The 19,648-nt window shown below is 43.8% G+C and overlaps 1 protein-coding gene across 2 annotated transcripts in view; it reads right to left on the reverse strand.

The window, feature by feature from the left end:
* tspan9a (tetraspanin 9a) overlaps positions 1 to 14,129 on the reverse strand; it is a 58,525-nt gene extending 44,396 nt beyond the window's left edge. The window contains exon 1 of one of the 2 annotated variants that reach the window (XM_011607012.2): positions 13,102 to 14,129. In XM_011607012.2, coding sequence (XP_011605314.2) covers positions 13,102 to 13,470 — 369 coding nt within the window. In that variant the 5' untranslated portion in view covers positions 13,471 to 14,129. The remainder of the gene's footprint in view (positions 1 to 13,101) is intronic. The other variant, XM_003967177.3, reaches the window with a different exon arrangement.
* Positions 14,130 to 19,648: the final 5,519 nt, after the last annotated feature.

Below are 19,648 nucleotides of genomic sequence, written 5' to 3' on the forward strand. Positions count from 1 at the left end.
TAGACGGTAGTATTGTGGTCTGTCAATGGCTTTATCCTTTTCCAGTTTCTGTAGTAAGTCTACCACCTTCTTCTTGTATGAGCTGGTGGGGTCCCGCTTGAGTTTCTCATACGTGGCGGTATCTGTCAGGAGACTGAGTATTTTGGTGTCATAGTCAGTGGTATTGAGTACGACCGTGCACCTACCTTTGTCAGCTGGTAAGATGGTGATGTTCTTGTCCTTGGCTAAGGATGCAATGGCTCTTTTTTCCTCATTCGTGATATTGGAGGTGGGAGGTTTTGCACTAGCAAGAGCGGCTGTTACCTTGAGTCTAATCTGTTCTGCTTCTGCTTCCGGGAGTTTGTTGTTTCTAATGGCAGTCTCAGTGGCTGTGATGAGTTCGACAGTCGGTACCTCTTCAGGGGTGACTGAAAAATTCAAACCTTTGGACAGCACTTCCTCCTCGGCTTGTGTGAGCTCCCTGTCTGATAGGTTTTTTACCCATTTCTCCCGTTGTGAGTCAGACAGGGATGTGACATGGTTGGAGAAGGGGTTGGTTCCGCTGGGGTTGTGTTTTGCCAGTAGGGTGGTGAATTTTCGGATCTGACGTTCCTTGGTCCTGGTGTGTTGGGTGTGCTGAGTCCTGGAAACGAGTTTGGCTATTTCTTCCATTACTTCAGAGGGGAGCAGTAGGTGTAGTTCCTCCCTTCTTTCATCTAACTTAGCTTACAGGGTGTTTATGGTAAAGTGGATTTGTCTGATCCTTTCATTGAGTAAGCGTTTTTCCGTCATGTGAAGAATTACCTGGGCTCTGTGTCCTTTTACTGTTGATCTGATGCGTAGACAGGTGGGAGTCATCTTCTGCTGTCGACATCTGAGGTTGTAGCGTGTCTTGCATCACGTTTTACATTTCAGTCTTGACAGTTGTACCTCTGTTCTTGAGGTAACGTGCTGCTCGCAAACCCAAAGAATAAAAAGAAAGGAAATACTACAATCTGCATCCCAAAACTGAACATTAAATGCCACTAACCCTAACCCAAACCCTAACCCAAACCCTTCCATTTGGGTAACGTGTTTGTGACATAAATACTACAGCAGGCAATTTTCTCATCCACACCTCTCCAATAACACCATGTTGGGTCATGATCTTGGTGCCATTATGATGCTGGGGAAGCTGCATTTTCAGTTTTGACTCGGTACATCTTCTTTACTTTATTTGCAGCCATGCTGCAAATGAGGTGGGCAGAAACCACAACAGCCGAGCAAGGAAGCTGCTCCTAAATTCAGTGAAAATTGAAGGTATTAAAATCGAGCCTGCTTATGTAGAATGCCGTCAGATGTGGTGAATTGCCGTCGCCCAATCATGAATCAGTGAGCTCCAGCAGCACCAGACTACTTACCGAAGAGTAGGGTCAGGCACAGCGTTCTCTGATTATTAATTAAATCCGAAAGAATGCTCAGTTAATAAAGACAAACAAGTGATGACATGATAGCAGCATTTTTGAATAACAGGCGAATCTCTTGATAGTTGCGGCATCCACTCGAGTAATTGTCTTGTGGGAAATAATCAGGAATAAATGTTGGACAAGATGAATTAATGAGCATCAAACAATTTTGCAACATGTGGATGATCACATTGCAAATTAATTTTTTTTCTATTAAGGTCTAATCAGCTCCAGTCAAACAAATGGGGCAGAAAACGCCACAGAGGAAAGGGTGGTAACACTTTCAACAAACATGATGCTGGTGTTTACTGATTTTCAAGCAGACATTAATGCTCTTCAGGTTCTCTGTAGTCTTTCATGTCAAGGTCAGAGAGGTTGGACAGATAATGTGGCTGCTCTCAGAGCCCAGTGCATTTGTTTTAGAAAAACCAGTTCCTTTTCAAACTGCCTCTCTTTCTTTACAGAGCCAGCACCTCATCTAGGGTAGACTACAGAGAAATGAGTTTTTAGCTTCATCTCCTATGCTGTTCTAAGATACTAGACCCAAATTCCCTGGTCTGGGAAAAAAACATCTATATTTTTTGGCCAAAACAAATTTTCGACTAGCACCCAATAAAGATCGGTTGAGAGACAGAAAGTCCTTTTAAATAAAATTTGCTGTAAATAGTAAAATTTACAAGATAAATAGGGAAATTGATTCAGAAAAATTAACTGAAATTAGGGTTTTGGGCTGTTTTGTCTGATTTATCAATTATGGAACTGAATTCATTGATTTGGTTATGATGCAGTCAAGAAAAAAAAAAATTCAATCTAAAATGCCACGCACAAAATTTGCATTTAGATTTGACTCCAACACACTTTTAAAAGCCTACTTAGATACTACTTGAAAACTCAATTTTTACACTGAAAAATATAAGCTGGGCAGAATAGCAGAATAGACTTTTTTCACCCTTATGTTGCACATGTGAGTGTATGTAAGTCACGTGTGCATGTTGAGGAGTCCAGCTTGGGCTGGAAACTTCTGAGATGTTATTAAAGGACAAAAACAGCAAAGCAACAGACACCCAGAGGGTTGGTGTGGTGGTCCAGTGTTGATCCAGATGACAGCACTAACAAGCAAAACCAGCAAACAGCGCAAACCACAGCACTGGCAGAAAACACTGTGAGGCTCAGCGGAAGCAGTTCACGATCAAAGCAAACACTGTCTGATGGTGAAGACATTCTCTTCTCTAATCACTACAGTCAGGGAAAAAAAAGAGTGATCCCATCTGCACCCCCAGGCGCCAGTTAATTGAGGAAACAAAACTCCCAGCAAATCGTCCTCTGGCTCGTAAAGAAACCGTCCACCAAAAAATGTTTACTCAGCTGCTGAGACTTATTTCACTCCTTATTTCCGCTGTGATGGAACATATAATAAACTGCTTGGACATGTTTTGACCCTGCTGATGAAGTCTGCTGTAATATCATCCACGTCATTAACCATCATCTCAGAGTGCTTAATAGTACAGGTACCCATAATGGAACAGAGTCAGAATGAGGTCTTTTTGCCAAGTTTTTAATGTTTCACACTCTCTGCAGCCTTCAAACATTTTCAAAGATGCAACCATGTTTGTTTATTCATTCTGCACCTTTAGAAAGAATGAATACGCCACATTTAAGCAAAAACTACAGATCTACCATGGCTGTGTTCTGGTGAGCTGCAGACAATGCAAAACAATAAAATAAAAACACATATACTATCAGGAAATTAGGCAGAAAGAGAGACAAACCTCAGGTGTTAACTGGAATCCTTAAGCCGAATTGATTTTTGCCACATGAATAAATGAACGTCACAGACATCCAGGAGCCCACATTCCCAACAGGTGTCTCAGGCCTGATATTCCTCTAAATTAGCGTGCAACCAAGCCTCCTCCGGGTGGGCTTGTTTACCTGGGAAGTTCTCCAGATTACACAGAGATTTAAACAAGTGCTACGTCAGGCTCAAGTGGGCCACACTCGGGGCATCATGATTTAGTTACCAGGGCTCTCTGAAAGGCAGCAAATGTCACACTCCAGCCTGTGCGCTATTGTGACAAGACAAGACTGTATCTGTGCATCAAGATCACCTATGGAAACTGCATTGAAGCTGTCCGCCTCATTAAACGAACCCCTGCTGTCATCACAGGCCTGGGGTCTGTCCATCACCGGCACTGTTTGTCCCCTAATTGTCTTCTTGCCTTGGATTCGGGTCTGGATAATGGCGGTCTGAAATGCTGGCTGGACAAGTGATCATCTACAGAGCTGCATCTTTTTGTCAGCATGTCGTCGCAGGATGGCTGCCAGCGGACAGTGGATCTATCTCATTTAGAAAGATGAAGCAGAAGATAGAGGTAAAGATGATCTGTGCCATCAGGACTTATCGCTGTGTTCAGAGGCAGGACCACAGCAGCTGCCTCTGAAAAGCCTCTTTGTATGTGCTGCTGCACTAACAAGAGTGGACAACCAGGGTATTAAATATAGTGAAAAGTAATAAAACACATTGGTTATATTTAAAAAAAAGCTTAGCAGAGATGGTCAGTGAATGCTGATTGACACTTATTAACTAGGATGGGAATAAATGCAGGATATGAGTGTGCATGAATTGAAAGTCATCAGTTTGACTTTGAATGTCCTATTAATGCAGTGGAGGTCAAGTGAATGCATTATGCAGAGGTGCAACAACGCTCTAATGATGCCTGCACATGTAGCTGAAGCAACCACGGTCTAGAGATGGACTGTGATATAATTAAGATCCCTCCATCTCACCACAAACAGCACCCAAGCAGAGTGAAACTGGTTCGGAGCATATGGATGTTATTTAATCCTCACCAGAGCGCATCCTCTGCAAATGTCTCTCCGAACAAAGTTATTCTGAGCTCGCCACTGAAAGCAGAACCGGCTGATCACAGAGGAGCCTCGCGGACCTGAAGGCAATATTGGATCATCGGTGAAAGCAGGCTAATAAATCCACTAGGATGAAGACCAGCATGAAACGGGATTTCTTAGGAGGAGGATTTGTCTTTTTATAATGACGCCATGAACCCTCCATGAGTCACCCAGACACACAAATAGCTTATTTTTCATTTTTGAAATTCAACTAACAGAAATGCTTGTGTATATTTGTCCTGTTGTTCTTACTGCGCATGGCCCAAGTAAAATCTCTTGAAACAAAACTGGAAAATAAGAGAATTCCATTGTAATTTATAAAATTGGGAGTTTTTTGGTAGGGGGGTTAAGATGACTGGTGTCCCATAGCCATCAGCAATTTCTTAAGGACAATTACTCAGCTGGTGTCAAATATAGAAACCTAATCCCCCCTCTATTAATGAACCAGCATGACTTTATATACAATCAGCACGTCCATCTTGTTTTCCTAAATTGTGTCCAGTCGCTTTAAAGAAAAAAAAGAAAAGGCCTCCACCAGACACAAGAGAGCTGATGCCAGTCGGCAGATCTGGAACTGAAAGATCTTCATCAATTGAAATACACCAATTTATATTATCATTCAGTGATGGACAGTGATGAAAATGATACAAGGTAGAATCAGACCAACAAGAGCTGTCAAATCATTAAAACTATGAATCAGATTAATCACAGAAGTAAACTTGTTTTTCATTAATGACAAACTGCCATGAGGATTAATTGCAAGTCAAATGTGGGCCCAGTAAATTCCAATTTCTCTTCTAACCTGAAGACAAAGTAAATAACAAAGTAAGTTCAGCCCGTACTCAATGATTCACACAGGTAATGTAGAAAACTCTCACTCGGCACAGCTACTCCAACAGGAAGGCTAGAGGCTGGCAAAATGATTAAGCTTCCCCCACAAAAAGCAACCTGTAAACATGGCATGAACAAAGGGCCACACTGCTTATTCAGCAATAAAACACATGTTGCCAATTGAAAATCATGGTTAATGTGTTTGTAGATCCACATAGGACCACATTCAGTTCATGTTTATTCCTGGGCAGAAAGCAAAAATGGCAGAATTTGAGGTAGAGGGAGAGAAAGTGACAGTGATTTAGGTCTCAGGGAGCGATCATCATACATCAGTGGGTTCACCTCTCTTGCCTTTGGGGAAGAGGTCTCTCCTCTCCCTCTCTGCGTTCATGCATCGCTTCCTCCCATCTAGGAAACAGACAGCATTTCTGGCTGGCTCCTCTCAGACGAGAGAGACTGGGGAGAAAAATCTGGTCGTCCCATCTGTCCCGATTTTACATGTGAACTGTGTTTAAGAAAAAAAAAAGGAGGGGGGGGGGGCAGTCTATTGACACTAGAAGGCTACAAAAAATGCAGATAGAGCTTGATGACAACCTTTGAAAGAGTGAGGTTGTGTATGAAATGGAGGGGGCATTAATGTGTTGACCCCACACACGCAGCAGTGCTCTCTGATAAAATCACTGCAAAATCAAATACCGGGGTGGGGTGCCTACCAACGCTGCCAAGGGTGGATGCTAGATAACTAATAATTACTCGGGGCTCACAGGGGATTTAATACTATTATTCAGTGAGGGTGGTGTTGACCCCATAATCAACACTTTATATTAGCCTCCCTTCCCTCACCTGTCAGCCCACTCAGCTCCGCTCTGACTTATCCTTTTGTATTTGCCGTTATCCCAAGTCTCCCATTACCAAGGCCTGGCTGGGTTAATAAGAGAACTGGAAACATCAGTGCTGACAGGCTGTCGACAATGGCTGAGGGACAATGAGGAAGGAAAAGACCTCTGATGTTGTATTTTGCAAATGGGGGAGCGTTCAATCCCTGTGTTAATGGCCCTAACCCTGAGGGAACAGCTGTGGCACTGTAGCCCACGACAGGAGAGGCAACTGTGAGGGGCTTATGGCAGCCGCTAGGGGTAAAATCACAATTACTGCCAGCAACTTGTGTAACGCTCCATCGTAAAGCCCGCGATCCACGGTAGCTGGTGGCTGCTGCGAGCTTCTGTTTCAAAGGTGAAGTAAAACAGTCTAATGAACAGTTTCACTTAAAATCCTGCAGCGACTTCTTCAATTCACCAGACTCATTTCTGAGAGTTTTGCTTCCTCTCCTTCTGTCTGCTTCTGTGGATAGTCAAACCAAAGGCCTGTGTGAATACATATCCTTGCTCATATGTATATCCGGTGGCCCAGTTAGCTCAAAAAGTGCATTGGAAGCTGGCCCGAGTGCAGCTCTGAGGATAGCAGAGCGAAAAGAGGACAGTTTACGGGTAGCTGTTCCCTAAACAGTTTTAGTCGACTGTTGTGAGTCTTTGAATAAATTGATTTAATATGAGTTCCAAAATGGCTAAACTGGTGCACCAGTGTGGTAAACTTAACTTTGGGTCCTGGTTTGTCAGTGTAGGCCATCAATCCTCACTTTTAATGATTAGATCTTTAGATAATGGTAGAAGCGGTTACCCTAGAAGACTGAAAATTGGGGCATTGAAAAAGACTTATAATGAAACAAATGATAATTAATGATAATGAAACAAAAGGTAAATTGACCTGGAAAATGGTCAAGCATTGATTCTTCCTGTCGACAGAGCTGGAACTTCTCTTTTAAACATTCCTTTTTCTTGAGATAGAATATTAACATGATCAAATGAGGTAGTACACAATTCTTTTTCTTACTTTGTGTCTAATTTTCAGGGCACAAACCACCTGAAAAAAAGGGACGGCAAAGCCAATGATCCTTCGTGACTGCCAGTAAGACAACAACTGTACAATAGACAGAAAGAACCATTTACTTGGACCACGCGATAAGAGGTCGAAAGGCAAAGGCACAGGAGCAGTTTACCATTTGGTCGTGATAAAGAATCGGCACACAGAATGGCAGTAATCCCTCCTGGATTTACACAATCTGCCCCTCGCTTATCTCGCTACAGTAGCTGAGAAAGATTTTGACTGCACGCACACCTAGTACGTGATCGGAGCTTAAATTGGATCAGACGTAACGAGAGCACTCAACAGCCTCCTCTGATGAAGATCTGGGCTTCGCTATGAAGACAACGGAGCGATCATCCATTTGAAATCACAGCTGCTTCCTTCATCAGCTGATGGGGTAGACTGGTGCTCTGCGATACGGCTCATCTAATTATTGCACCGCTTCCAAAAAAACCCCCGAGGCATTTAAAGACGATCCGTCTGCGTACTAATGTGTTACCATTTATAACATTACATTTAGTTCTGAGCTCTAAAACCAATATGTGTTTTAAAGTTTAAGGCTGCTTGCAAAAGAAAACAACATCGACGGGTCGATGCTGGAGTGCACTTTGGATCCTGAACTCATTACAATTCTACCAGTGAATGCCTGACCCCAATCCACAAAATAGATTTATGTATAAAAAAACCCCGCTAAATATTGAGCATGTTGCTCACACCGGGTGTGTGTTCTGTCGTGTGGTCACACTGTATACACACACCAAGCCCTCTAAATATTACAGAGGCACGAGAGGAGGCTCTCAAGAAGGCTCCGTGGGTTGATTGAGTGGGGTGATGGTGGGAAAAAGATTCAAGCCCAAATACAATCAATTGAAGTAACGTCTCAGGAGAGATAAAAAAAAAAGGTTTTAGAATCACTGATACATCATCTGACAGTAACCACTGGAGAAACAAGGTAGCCGGAAGCCAGAAACAAATGCATTGTGCGTATCTCTGTGCATGACTGGGCACTTATAGGGTCGAAAATACAAGTGCCCTTCTGCACAACAGTGTGAGTGAATACAAATGATTTTCTTTGCAGTTTGCTCCTAATTTCGTCACTTCCACACTGATAATTAAACGCCAGCAGGGTAATCTAGCAGGGATTTCATTTGCTCTATGAAGATAGAGGAAATGATATTCTGGAAGCCTCCTTGGCGGAGTTGGAGGTGAACGCGGACTGAAAAAACATTGATTTCACTCTAATCTGCCTTCAGGTGTCACGAGAAAAATGCTGAGTAGCAGAACTAGCGAGCTAGCATTTCACATGAATTCATTGCTTGGATGCAGATGAGCATTGATCGGACGCCGCGGGCAGGATGAGGAGACGTAGTGATTCTTCACACAGAAGGTTGACCTGGGTGACACCTCCGCTGCCGGTAGGAACGTTCTGTGTTCCACAAATTGAAATAAAGTGGCACAGTTCTGCTGCACCGGAAAAGGGAACAGAGCAGTAAATGGAAACATTCTCGCAGAGATATGTGTCAGGAGACTGCAGTCGGAAAGCTGGAGGAGAGAAATCGCAGAGCCTTGTTCGTCTGATTTATTGACCTGCAGGCACACTGACTCCTCACAGGCACAACTGGAATGTAGGCAGACGAAAGGCCCTTCACTCATTCTCATTCTCTGGCAGAGATTTTGGCAGATCAGTCGTGTTGCGCTGTGGTCCAATTAACAACTGTTTCATGATGAGATGCAAAACCTTGCTCAGCTGCCTGGAAAAACATGAGCACAGCCGAAAGTGAACCTTTGTTCATGAGGCGGGAAATGTACATGTGATATATTCTTAATTTCATTTCAGCTACGTAAGCACATTGACGCCGTTGTTGACATGTGGGGAGTGAATGATGTGGGACGCAGCCATTACAAAGATTTCTGCCTTTGTGTACAGAAGTAATGACGCTCATCTGTTCTGTCTGTTGCAAAGTCATCTGGCTTACATTTACGAAAATAAGAGTTGTTTTGAAAAGAGAGAAAAGACGCAATAGAAATGGAGCAGGGTGGGAAAAACTGAATGATTGAACACACCGGTGGTTAATAATTCCTGTCCAGAACATGTATTGTTTTATCTCCCGTTGTCAGATTGTTCACTGCAAGTCAAATGTGGCCGAGTTAACAGCAAAAAGAAACCTTTATCAATAAGACCTGTGCGCTATGCTAGTTTACAGTGTGAAACACCATGCGCCTAATGTTTTACTCATGGAATGCTGTTGCAACTAAGGATTATTTTATTGCAGCCTCCAGCAACAACACGTCTTAGGCTATAACTGCCCTCTCATAGAGCCAACGATTCAACGTCAAGCCTTCACCAATGAATGCTGAAAGACGGGCTGAGTGTCCTTCAAGCTCCATCTGCCCACTGCACTCAATGGAAAACCTCATACCTCCAGCTCCCTGCTGAACGATTCACCTGACCCCAGAGCGAAGCATACCAAACAAGTATCCCAAGTTGATCTGCAACAAGAGCTAATGAGCACGGGAACGCCATGTAGCACGACTGGGAAAATCGAAGCAGGCAGAGACAGAAAAAGAGAGAGAGAGACCGAGAGAGAGAGGAAGATGGTTAAATTAGGCTCATCTCCCCTGATGGTCTGCTGGACAAAGGCAGGCAGATGGAGATATTGACTAGATGAGTCAGAAATTGAGGCCCAGTGGCCCATATACCTTTAAATTCTGATAGAAATTGCAAATCTTTTGGAATAATATTCTCCGGGGCTAATCTATCTAATAGATATTAAATTAAACATTTCACAGTTTTAGTGTTTGATGATGGATGATCCCGAAGACAGAGTCGCACATCGATTATCGCCATCGCATCGCAGATGCGGTCATAAAAACGTCGATGGACGTGGTAGATGACGTCGGTGCTCCCTCCAAAGCCAATTAAAACGCCAGCCTTTCATGTTCAGATGTTGGAATTGAATGCATATGACACCGCGGCGTCTGCCGCTTGTTTGATCCTAGCCCAAGAGCACACTCAACTCTCATCTGTTGTCTTGCCCTGATCCTTGCCTCAACAAGCACTGAGTGATGGAGTTCAGATGCGTCGGAGGGTGTGGAAGAACAACAAACAGAAGGTGTATTACTATACATGCCTTTCTGTCAGGTAACATGAACGGTTTGAGAACCAGTGTGCGGCAGGACGAAATGTGACCACGCTGCTGATCGAGACGCTCTCGGAAAGAGGAGCAAATTCTACTTGATCTGCCGCAGACCTGTATCGCAGCTAGAGACTATATATAGTCTGTAGCACAAAATAAGGGCACATATGATGCGTGGGCAGTGAAATGCAGTGGTTAAAATCAATAAGGGAGCTAATCCGTTGCCTCACACCAAATGATTTATAAATACTGCAGCAATTCCTGTGTGAGATCAAGAATTCATGAATGCAAGATGCATATGGTTAGCCCTCCGCTAACAAAGCAGCGGTTTTCATACAACAAGCATTCACTGTTAGGGCAAGGCTGCTGAGCGGACACTTCTGAATATGAATATCACATGAGGCTTCATCTTGCTATATAGCATGGTGATGGTGTCCTTCCTTTCTCACACTAGTGAGACTGTGTGCAGGTGCTTGAGGGTTTAGCTTCCTGGCGCAACATTTTTAGCTCCTTTTTAACAATTTTTGTGTCTTTAAAACATACTGATCATTGCCAGACTCCATGTGAATGAGTGTAGAATGCATTACATATTGACTAAAAGGGATTAAACGAGGAGGAGGGAGTGCTCTGGAATAATAACCTTTGATCCGAGTGTATCTCAGAACACTGACTCATCACCTCATCCAGCAAGTCATACAGCCTCATCGAACGGGATCTCCACCCCGCTGAACAGCCAACAGCACAGAGGCAACCGGCTCGAGTGTTTGTTGGCTTCAGCGCGGAGCTGTCCGAAGGCACTCCAATCTCAGTCCTGTCCGCATCACCCAATACAGCTCTAATGTACTTCATGCTCCCTCTCCAGCTCAGACTCATCTAATCCCACATAAGAAAGAAGAACCAGATGGCCACGAAGGGGGAGCATGTGTGTGTACAAAGATACCTAGAGTGGCTGATGTTGTTTAGCCCATGTGTTATGTGGCGTGTGGGTGGTGAACACACTTTCGTGGAGGCCTGTATCTGTGTGTGGGGCAAGACCTCAGCAGTACCTGATGCTGAGTTCCTGCTGTGCGCCGTTTCCCCTTCTGTCCTCATGGTAATGAAATGTGAGACCTCTAACATTAACCCTGAGTGCCATTTCCCAGAGGGTCACAGGCTAAGGAAGACTCATCCCAGCACACAGTCAAGATGCAGCATGCTTCCCACCTCTCCGTCTGCAGGGAACTCAGTGGTGTGACAGTGATTACTGAATTCTTTATTCCCAGGTTGTCTATCACACAGCACCGGTGTTTGGTGATCAGCTGCACTCAGCATCCAGTTCAAGTCTACATGGCTCCAAGCACGCTTTCACCGATGAAAATTTCTTTACTCTCAGGCTCACTGCACATCCTTGTTGTTAATATTACCATGGAGACCGACGAGCAAGGGCTCCAGTGATGCTAAACCAGGGTGGGCTGTAACTTCAGGGCTCCCACAAGGCTGACTGTCTTTAAGAAAATAGAACAGCTTAAAGTGAAAACTAGGTGCTTTTACTAACTTGACTTCAACTGTGACATTACTTGGGACATTTGCCCATCCCGGTTTTGTTGGCTGGACTGTCCAACAAGTATGACACAATGTAACACTAACATTTCCACTAAATCAGACAAGCTTAGAGGCTTGTATGTAATGCAATCATTTCCATCACAGTGAATTAGTGGGGTAATGTGCCTTTACTATGTTGCGATGCTTTGATGTGCCACTTCTCCCATGGTCAACTGTAACACGCTGCCTGGACTACACTGGAAACTCAGGATTAATGCATCTGACAACTTTCTAATGAGGCAAACATTTAAACTGAAGTAAAGTACACACTCCAGAACCCCGTGAGACATTTATGTGTCATTGGCAATCACTCCCGCCATAGCCTGATTACCTCAGTGGACGCTGTAATGATATGGATGAAATGCAGATATAGCTCTGAGGTTCTTTAGGATTGCGCCTGGATGCCGGCACCGAAGTGGACAACGGCTGGGTCGCTGTTTTTGAGGGATACATGCGCATTTGTGTTTGTCCAATGCTAATGCCCACTCTGTTGCCCCAGTTAACAGGGCTCCCATCCCAGTGACTCAGTGGAATCCCGAGAGTTGGGATGTTTTTACGCCTCAAGCTTGGCTTCATCCGCACAAAGACGTGGCCTCATAACCCATAAACTCTTTAATCCGATCTGTAAACATTCAAAGCATGCCTAATTTCTTTCATAAACAAATACACCCAGAACGTCCCGCAACACGCTGGCCAGATTGTGATAGGTGACATCTCCTCTTGAGCAAATCTGGCACGGAGACCATGATCATGTTCCCTTGTTAATGTAATTACAGACAAGGACAATTACAGTTGATTCCCACTTTTAAATATGCAGACTGCACCAAATAGCCTCACATGGCAGATTAAAACTGCACTATTTTTCATCATTATAAGATCCTCTTAAAAGTGAATGAATGTCATTCAAGGAGGAAAAAAAGGTTCACGTAAATGAGCTTAGCTCCAGAATCACTTCAAATCATCTGCTTGTATCAGTTCATGAGGACAGGGTCAATGCACAACAGCCACATTAGAATCAGTGATCCATCTGCATTTCACTTTGACGAAATGAACCCCCCAATGGACCCCCCTTGATCCACCAGAGGTTCTGTGTAATGCCGCTGACTTAGTCCTGACAGCCAGGAGTAGCATCATGCATACAGATATTTACCTCATATTCAGAAATCACTCTTGCAAAATTACATGCGTTTCCCAATTTTCCCTCATTAAAATCATTTCACACTCAGCACACACAGCTTTAACACACAAAGTGACTTCCAACCAAAGAGGAGAAAATCTGTTAAAAATATTGGGGCACTTACCCAGAAGATGAGGTTGAATGTGAACATCATGTACTTCAAGCAGCAAAGGCAGCCTCTTACCATGTTGCACTTTTTGAATTCTAAAAGGAACACAAAGGATAAATCCAGGTAAAAGACCACGTATTTGCTGCCTTTAGGGGAGCTGTACTTGCTGCCGCTCTTGTCCCCTGTGCTTGCGTCGGCAGCTGCTCCAGTCTGCCCCTGCTGTGCGTTTTTGCGTGGCCCCGTGGAGCCGTAGAATGCGCCGGCGGTGAAGCCGCGGCCGCCGAATGGGGGGCCAGACGTCGAGGCTTGAGCGAAATCTGAATCGCGGCTATCTACGGAGGGGCTGCGGTGAATGGCTGACTCCTCACTGCTGGACTTCTCCATGCTCTGAAGCTGCGGCTGCTGGTGAAGGGCTCCTCGATGCACAGTCTACCATAGTCTCAGAGATGACAGAACGAGGCAAGTCTCCCTCCAAATCTACGCCGCTTTGCAGGCAAAAGAAGACGTAAGTGTTTCAGAGGAAGGCGACCACACAGAGCATCAATCAAGTGAGAAAGTCATCATTAGAGATGAAGATGGGATGACACAGTTCAAACACCTCCGCTGGACCTAAATGTCTCCGGTTACTGTCTCGCTGTGATGATCCTGAAGTAGTAGCGTCCTATAAGGAGCATGACTCTCACCTCCCCACAGGAAGAAGTTATTCTACTCTTTATCACTTCCCTGAAGCGTGATGGTGCTCTGCCAGGTAGCTCCAGAGGGAAGAAGAGCCCAGTAAGATCTCAGATGCTCCAGTTTCACAAACCTCTTTCTGACTGGGCAACTTTTTTCTCCCTGTCTCCTCTTTCCACCACTCTGCTCCTTCTCTTGGTGTAACACGCTCTGATGCACTCACTTCCCCGCACAGGGCTCAACGTTCAGCAGCGCCGTCATCCGCCTCTGCCTGTCCTCTGCTCGCCGAAGAGCAGCGCTTGTCACTGATGCGCTGCTGTCAGAAGACGCAAATAACAGGCATTCCCTGTCTCGCAACAAGAGACTGCCTTCATCCCCTAACTCTCTCCCTATCCTCCCTCCCCCTCTCTCTCTCTCTTGCTCTCTCCATCTCCCAGCCCCTCCTAACTGCTGAGCAAACAGCCAATAGAGCAGCAGCAGGGCCAGGCTCCTCCTCTCCACTCCCTGGGTCTCCAATAAGCCCACCACTGTGTTTGCTTTGACTACATTAATTCAGCAGTTTCATTTTTGTGGGAATTCACAGATGAACTTGCTTAGCACACACAACGTCCACCCTCCAAAGTCCAGAATGCGTGCAAAAAAGGCTGCCACATTAGGAGACACATTAGACTGGAAATTATATGATCGCCTAAATGATTTTTGCTGCAATGGGCTCAAAACATCCACGGGTTGGAAATGATTGTCCCAGTTTTAACCCATGCCATATGCGTATTGCAACAGCGTATTTAAGCATGGCTGCAGATTCCAGCACGGATATATATAACAGGATGCAAAACAGGCTCCAACAACCACAACCAAGTAAATGAAGGGTTAAAAAATGCCAACGCCAACGTAAAGTAGCAGCAAAGTACTCTCATCCAATATGCTAGATCAAAGCAGCAACAAACCCATAAAACAAAATGTTAATTTTCCTAAATTAAATGGTACTTAAAGTATATTTGAGCCATGAGGATTCGACTGCCATGCTCCAATCCCCACCAACCCCCCCCCCCCCCCCCCACACACACACACACACATTAACTGCATTAAAAACACACAAACAAAAAAGAAGGTAATCAACACGCATCGACCATCTACTCCCTACCTTCGCAAATCTCTCAATCCAACCTCCTCAGCACAGATTGCTGAGTCAACCGGTAGTAGTTTTAATGGGAGGGGCGGGTCAGACAGTGGTGGTTTGGGGCAAAAGCTGCTTCTAAAACATCACTGGCCTCAATCTCAATAGCGCAATTTGATTGTAACAGGTGGGTTTCAAACCCATACAGGGCAATCGCTTAATTTTAAAGAAAATATGCCAAATTTAATACTTTGATTGTGATCCAACCTTTGTAGGTCAATCTCAAAATCAAATCAATCTTTATTTATATAGCGTCTTATACAATCAAAATTGTTTCAAGGCGCTTTCCAGAATCCCAGGGCCTGACCCCAGACAAGCAACAGTGGCAAGGAAAAACTCCCCTTTAACAGGAAGAAACCTTGAGCAGGACCAGGCTCATGTAGGGGGACCCTCCTGCTGATGGCCGGCTGGGTAAAGAGAGAGGAGAAGGGGGAGGACAGGTAGAGGATAGGATAGGTAGGAGAGGAGAGGAGAGGGGTAGAGGAGAGGAGAAGTAGAGTGAAGGGGAGGTAGAGGAGAGGAGAAGGAGGAGGAGGAGGAGGGGAAAGAGGAGCTGCATATGAAGGTCGATTAACATTAGTTAATCTACACTACTACAGACCCAAATGCATTTGTTTTGAACAAATAAAATGGTTTTTGGGGTTGAGTTACTCTTTAAAGAAACCCCAAGGAATAAAACAGAGGGATCTCAGGCAATATTAAGGGAAGCTTAAAAGATCAGGTGGCCTTCACTGGAGAGATGAGATGATTGGATTATGAAGTGTCAGTGACAGCACCACGCAGGGACTTAGGAACGCTGCTGCTGCTATTTGTTGTTCATCATTACACCATCCTCATCTGTGGTACTGGAGCAGCATTGGGATTTGACAGTGATCTGATGTATGACACCATCAGAAGCATGATTATGGGCTTTTATTTGCTGAAAACTCTTATAGAACCATAGCTGAGATTGACTGACAGCTCACGGCAGTACAGACCGGAGGCCTTCATATGCAGCTCCCTGTGAGCACGGCCAACAGAATTTTGATCCTTCACGATTAATTTGTTAAATGCTTTAGCTCTACCAGTGGATAAAATACAGAACGGCCGAGGAAAGTATAGGCTCTATAGCCTGTTTTCCACCAAACTTGTTTTATTCATGCAGGAGTTTCCAAAACCTTTGTCGCCAAAGCTACCTTGGAGGAACAATTTTCCTCCAACGTCAAACATTCCTTGAAAAAACCACCCTAGTCAGGGCTGGACTTTTTAGAACCCCCAGAACTCTTAAGTGGCAGGGCTATGCAGAAGAATGTCCAGTGTTCCACACTTCTATTCTGTGTTTAAGCAGGTATTTTTGTTACAAGAATTTCTTTGTGTTTTGATTACCAGGACAGAAAGACGCAATGGGAAGTGGACTGATGAGGTGGTCCAAGATCTTTTGAGCGTTTTTGCTGAATTCAAGCTAAAACAAACTCAAGAAAAGAAAGTTGACGCAAGATAACAAGATCTTTCTAGATGTGCCACAGCCCAGTCAGCGTGAACTGAATACATTTTCTGAAACTTTCAGGTGTGGCAAAAATGTTTTACCAGGGTAAATAAATTTATGGAAATAAACGTTCCGTCTCCTTCATTTCACGAGTCTGAAGCCAAGTTTGTGAGTAATGGTTAGGTTGTGGCTCAGGGTCCAGATGGAAGCAGAGGTCCAACAGAATGTTCTTGAATGTAAATCGCAGAATATCCAAGAGACAGAGAAGAAAATCCATCCTTCTGTTGATCCACTACTTTAGAATACTTTTAGAATCACTGACTACCTTAAGGACATAAAGGGTTGCGTTCACAATCCACAAGTCCTCTTAATATGAAAATGTTTCACAGTTGAGATAATTGTGTAAACCTTAATAGTTTTGTGTAAGTTTGAGTGTGTTAGTTCTCATTATCCAGAACAGTAGCAATTCTTATGTTTTTTTAAATTTATTTTTATGTACCACAATGTCAACTTCTATTTTTTAGAAACTACCAAAACCCTGAGGACACAAAGACTCAGTCTTAAACATGTCATCATCAATCCTTTGAATGAAGCTCTAAATTGTGACAACAGCCACCCACAAACAACATGGTTTATATAGGATCCCTTTATGATAATCTATAGAATGCCGCAGGACTCATTTGAGAATGTTAGATTGAGCCCGGTGGCCTCTAACTCCGTATTCATCACAATCATTATTGGTGCCACTCTCTCAGAGTTGTGCACACTTATCAGCACTCAGTGGGACTCTCACTGATTTATCAAGGGGCCTGAAAGACACATTCCTGGCTGTGCACTGCGGAGGAGTGCGCATATCCATCGACTCCGAGCAGCGGGAACAGGGGTACCTGCGTTAGTCCGAGAGCCTCCAGAGAAAGAAATGGAAAATTGGTGTGAAAACGCGGTGCAGAGGGAGTTGGGGCTTGGAGCTGATTTCCAGAACATGCAGAGGATGATCGTAGCAGGGATCCGGAGCTGGGGTGCTGGACCTGGTTCTGTTACAGGAATCTCTATGAAGCTGAGTAAGCCTGGCAGCTGTTTTAGTGGGATATATATAAGGTCCACGACTCGGTTCCCCAGATAAATGTTCATACACACACACACACACAAAGAGACTTCTTATGTGGTTCTTATGCGGTACAACGACAATGGGCTGAATGAAAAGCTTTATGATAACAGCAAGCAGCATTCAGCTTCTGTCTTTTTATCCACTTATGGTCCTCCGCAATAAAACCATTCAATAAAAAAATGATCATTGCAGAACCTCTCCAGCTCAAATCGGTTCTTTCAATTCTCCCATCGCTCCCTAACTAAATGAAATCCCCCGCATTGTGCTGACAAACAATAACATCCAATATCTGACAAATCGCCCCCGTTATCACGCCTGCGGGAGATGGAAGCCCGAAGTGACTTGTAGCCACCTTCTATCTGGGTCAGGCCACACATCAGCGACAAGGAAAGGATTTATTTTTAGGAGAAAGAGTCTGCTTCAGATCTCCCCGCTTCTGTGTTTTCAAGCAGACAAACATAATCTAAAATGGAAAATGCAACAGGCAACTAAGAAAAACCAACTTGCACATTATCCCAAAGCTTCTGCTACACACTTTGATGTTGATTCTCCACTTTTAAGCTAGCTAGTTATAAATTCAGTTAGTCATATGTTTACTGCGTAAAGTAATTTGAGAATTGCCCCGAAATCGCAAGAATTACTGAATTATCCTAAAGAACAGGTTAGGGATTAAAAGACTGTCTTTGACTGTATTGATCAATTAAGTTTTGAGATATTGTAAACTTTATTTAACAAGGACAAGTAACTATTAAAAAAAATTCACATGACAAGGTAAAATTTTCCGTTTTAAAAAGAAACTAACTTTATGCAGTATTCTGTTCAAAAGCAGATTCTCTGTCTGGCTTGTTTTGTTGACTCTGGGAGGGAGGTTCAGTTTGCTCACAACGCACATTTTTAGGGATGCATTTTAAAAAGGATGCTTTTGTTTTGGACTCGGATGTTTGCTGCTCCAGCGATTTTACTCCAACACCACAATATTTTTTTTTTGTTATTATCTATACTGCATGAACTCTTTAGTTAGGAATAATTTGACGTTGTTCTTGACATTTTACAGACTCTGTGACAAATGTATCAATCACCAGGTTTATGGGATGTGAAATGATTACATTTGGCCGATCTTTTCCCTCTGAGAGTCATTTCCGCCCCCAAAATGTCACTGATGAAAGACCCCTGGCAGTGTCACGCAGAGCTGAGATGATTAAACATGGTGATTTACTGAAGGAACTATTGGGTCTGAAGGTGTGAGAGAGGAGATGAGAGAAAGAAAATGACTCTAAATGAGCGCTGACATTTCACCAACACTGAGCTCCTTCCTTCGGTTTTTCTGATGGTTGATTTGGCTTGCTACGTTCACCTCATTTTCTTTTTATTTCATTTGAAATGGATTAGGAGGAAACAACATTTGAAAACAACTATTTTAGTCAGGATGAGCAAACACGTTCATGTCTGTTGCGAGGAAATTGCACTTTCCGGGCAGCAGCTCCATGGTGTTCACAGTACTACACTGTTACAGTGAAAGAAATAATGGCTGCACATCTTTCCCACGTGAGCGACACACATGTTCAGACAGCAACACAAATCCCTGCACGTCATCGCCAAACTTTAACAATTAAAAGGCCAAACTAATCAAAGCCAGAAAACAAGGACGTGTTTACAGCTGTGCAAGGAAGCTGAAGTGGCAATGACATGCTGACCTTGTCTTTTCAGTGTGTTTTTGCTTCTTGTTTCCCTTCCACAACTCTCCGAATAGCACAATACCAGGTCTCGGGGCCACATTCCTGAAGGTCCTGATAATTTGTAACCCAAAAATTTAAAAAGATAAAAAAGTTTTATGAATCTAAACTCTCTGGAAGATCCAACTGTGATTCCACATGTGATCACACCAGGTACAATATTATCTCATGTCATCACACCACCACCGCACTTCCTCACGTTTCTTTCAAGGGAATAATAAATTCCCCAGCTCCCTACCATCCCAGCTAACCCTAGCATAAACCCAATTCTAACTTCAACCTTAACCACCCATCTTTTCCCTGAAATAATCCTTTGAAGTTGTGAGTCCCTGCCAAAATAACCCCACTTGGCAAAAATGTCCCCACGTTGCTAGTAAAATGGGTATTTTGGTCTTCGATATGTAGCA

Source organism: Takifugu rubripes, chromosome 9 (genome assembly GCF_901000725.2).
Source record: "Takifugu rubripes chromosome 9, fTakRub1.2, whole genome shotgun sequence".
NCBI classification, from domain to species: domain Eukaryota; kingdom Metazoa; phylum Chordata; class Actinopteri; order Tetraodontiformes; family Tetraodontidae; genus Takifugu; species Takifugu rubripes.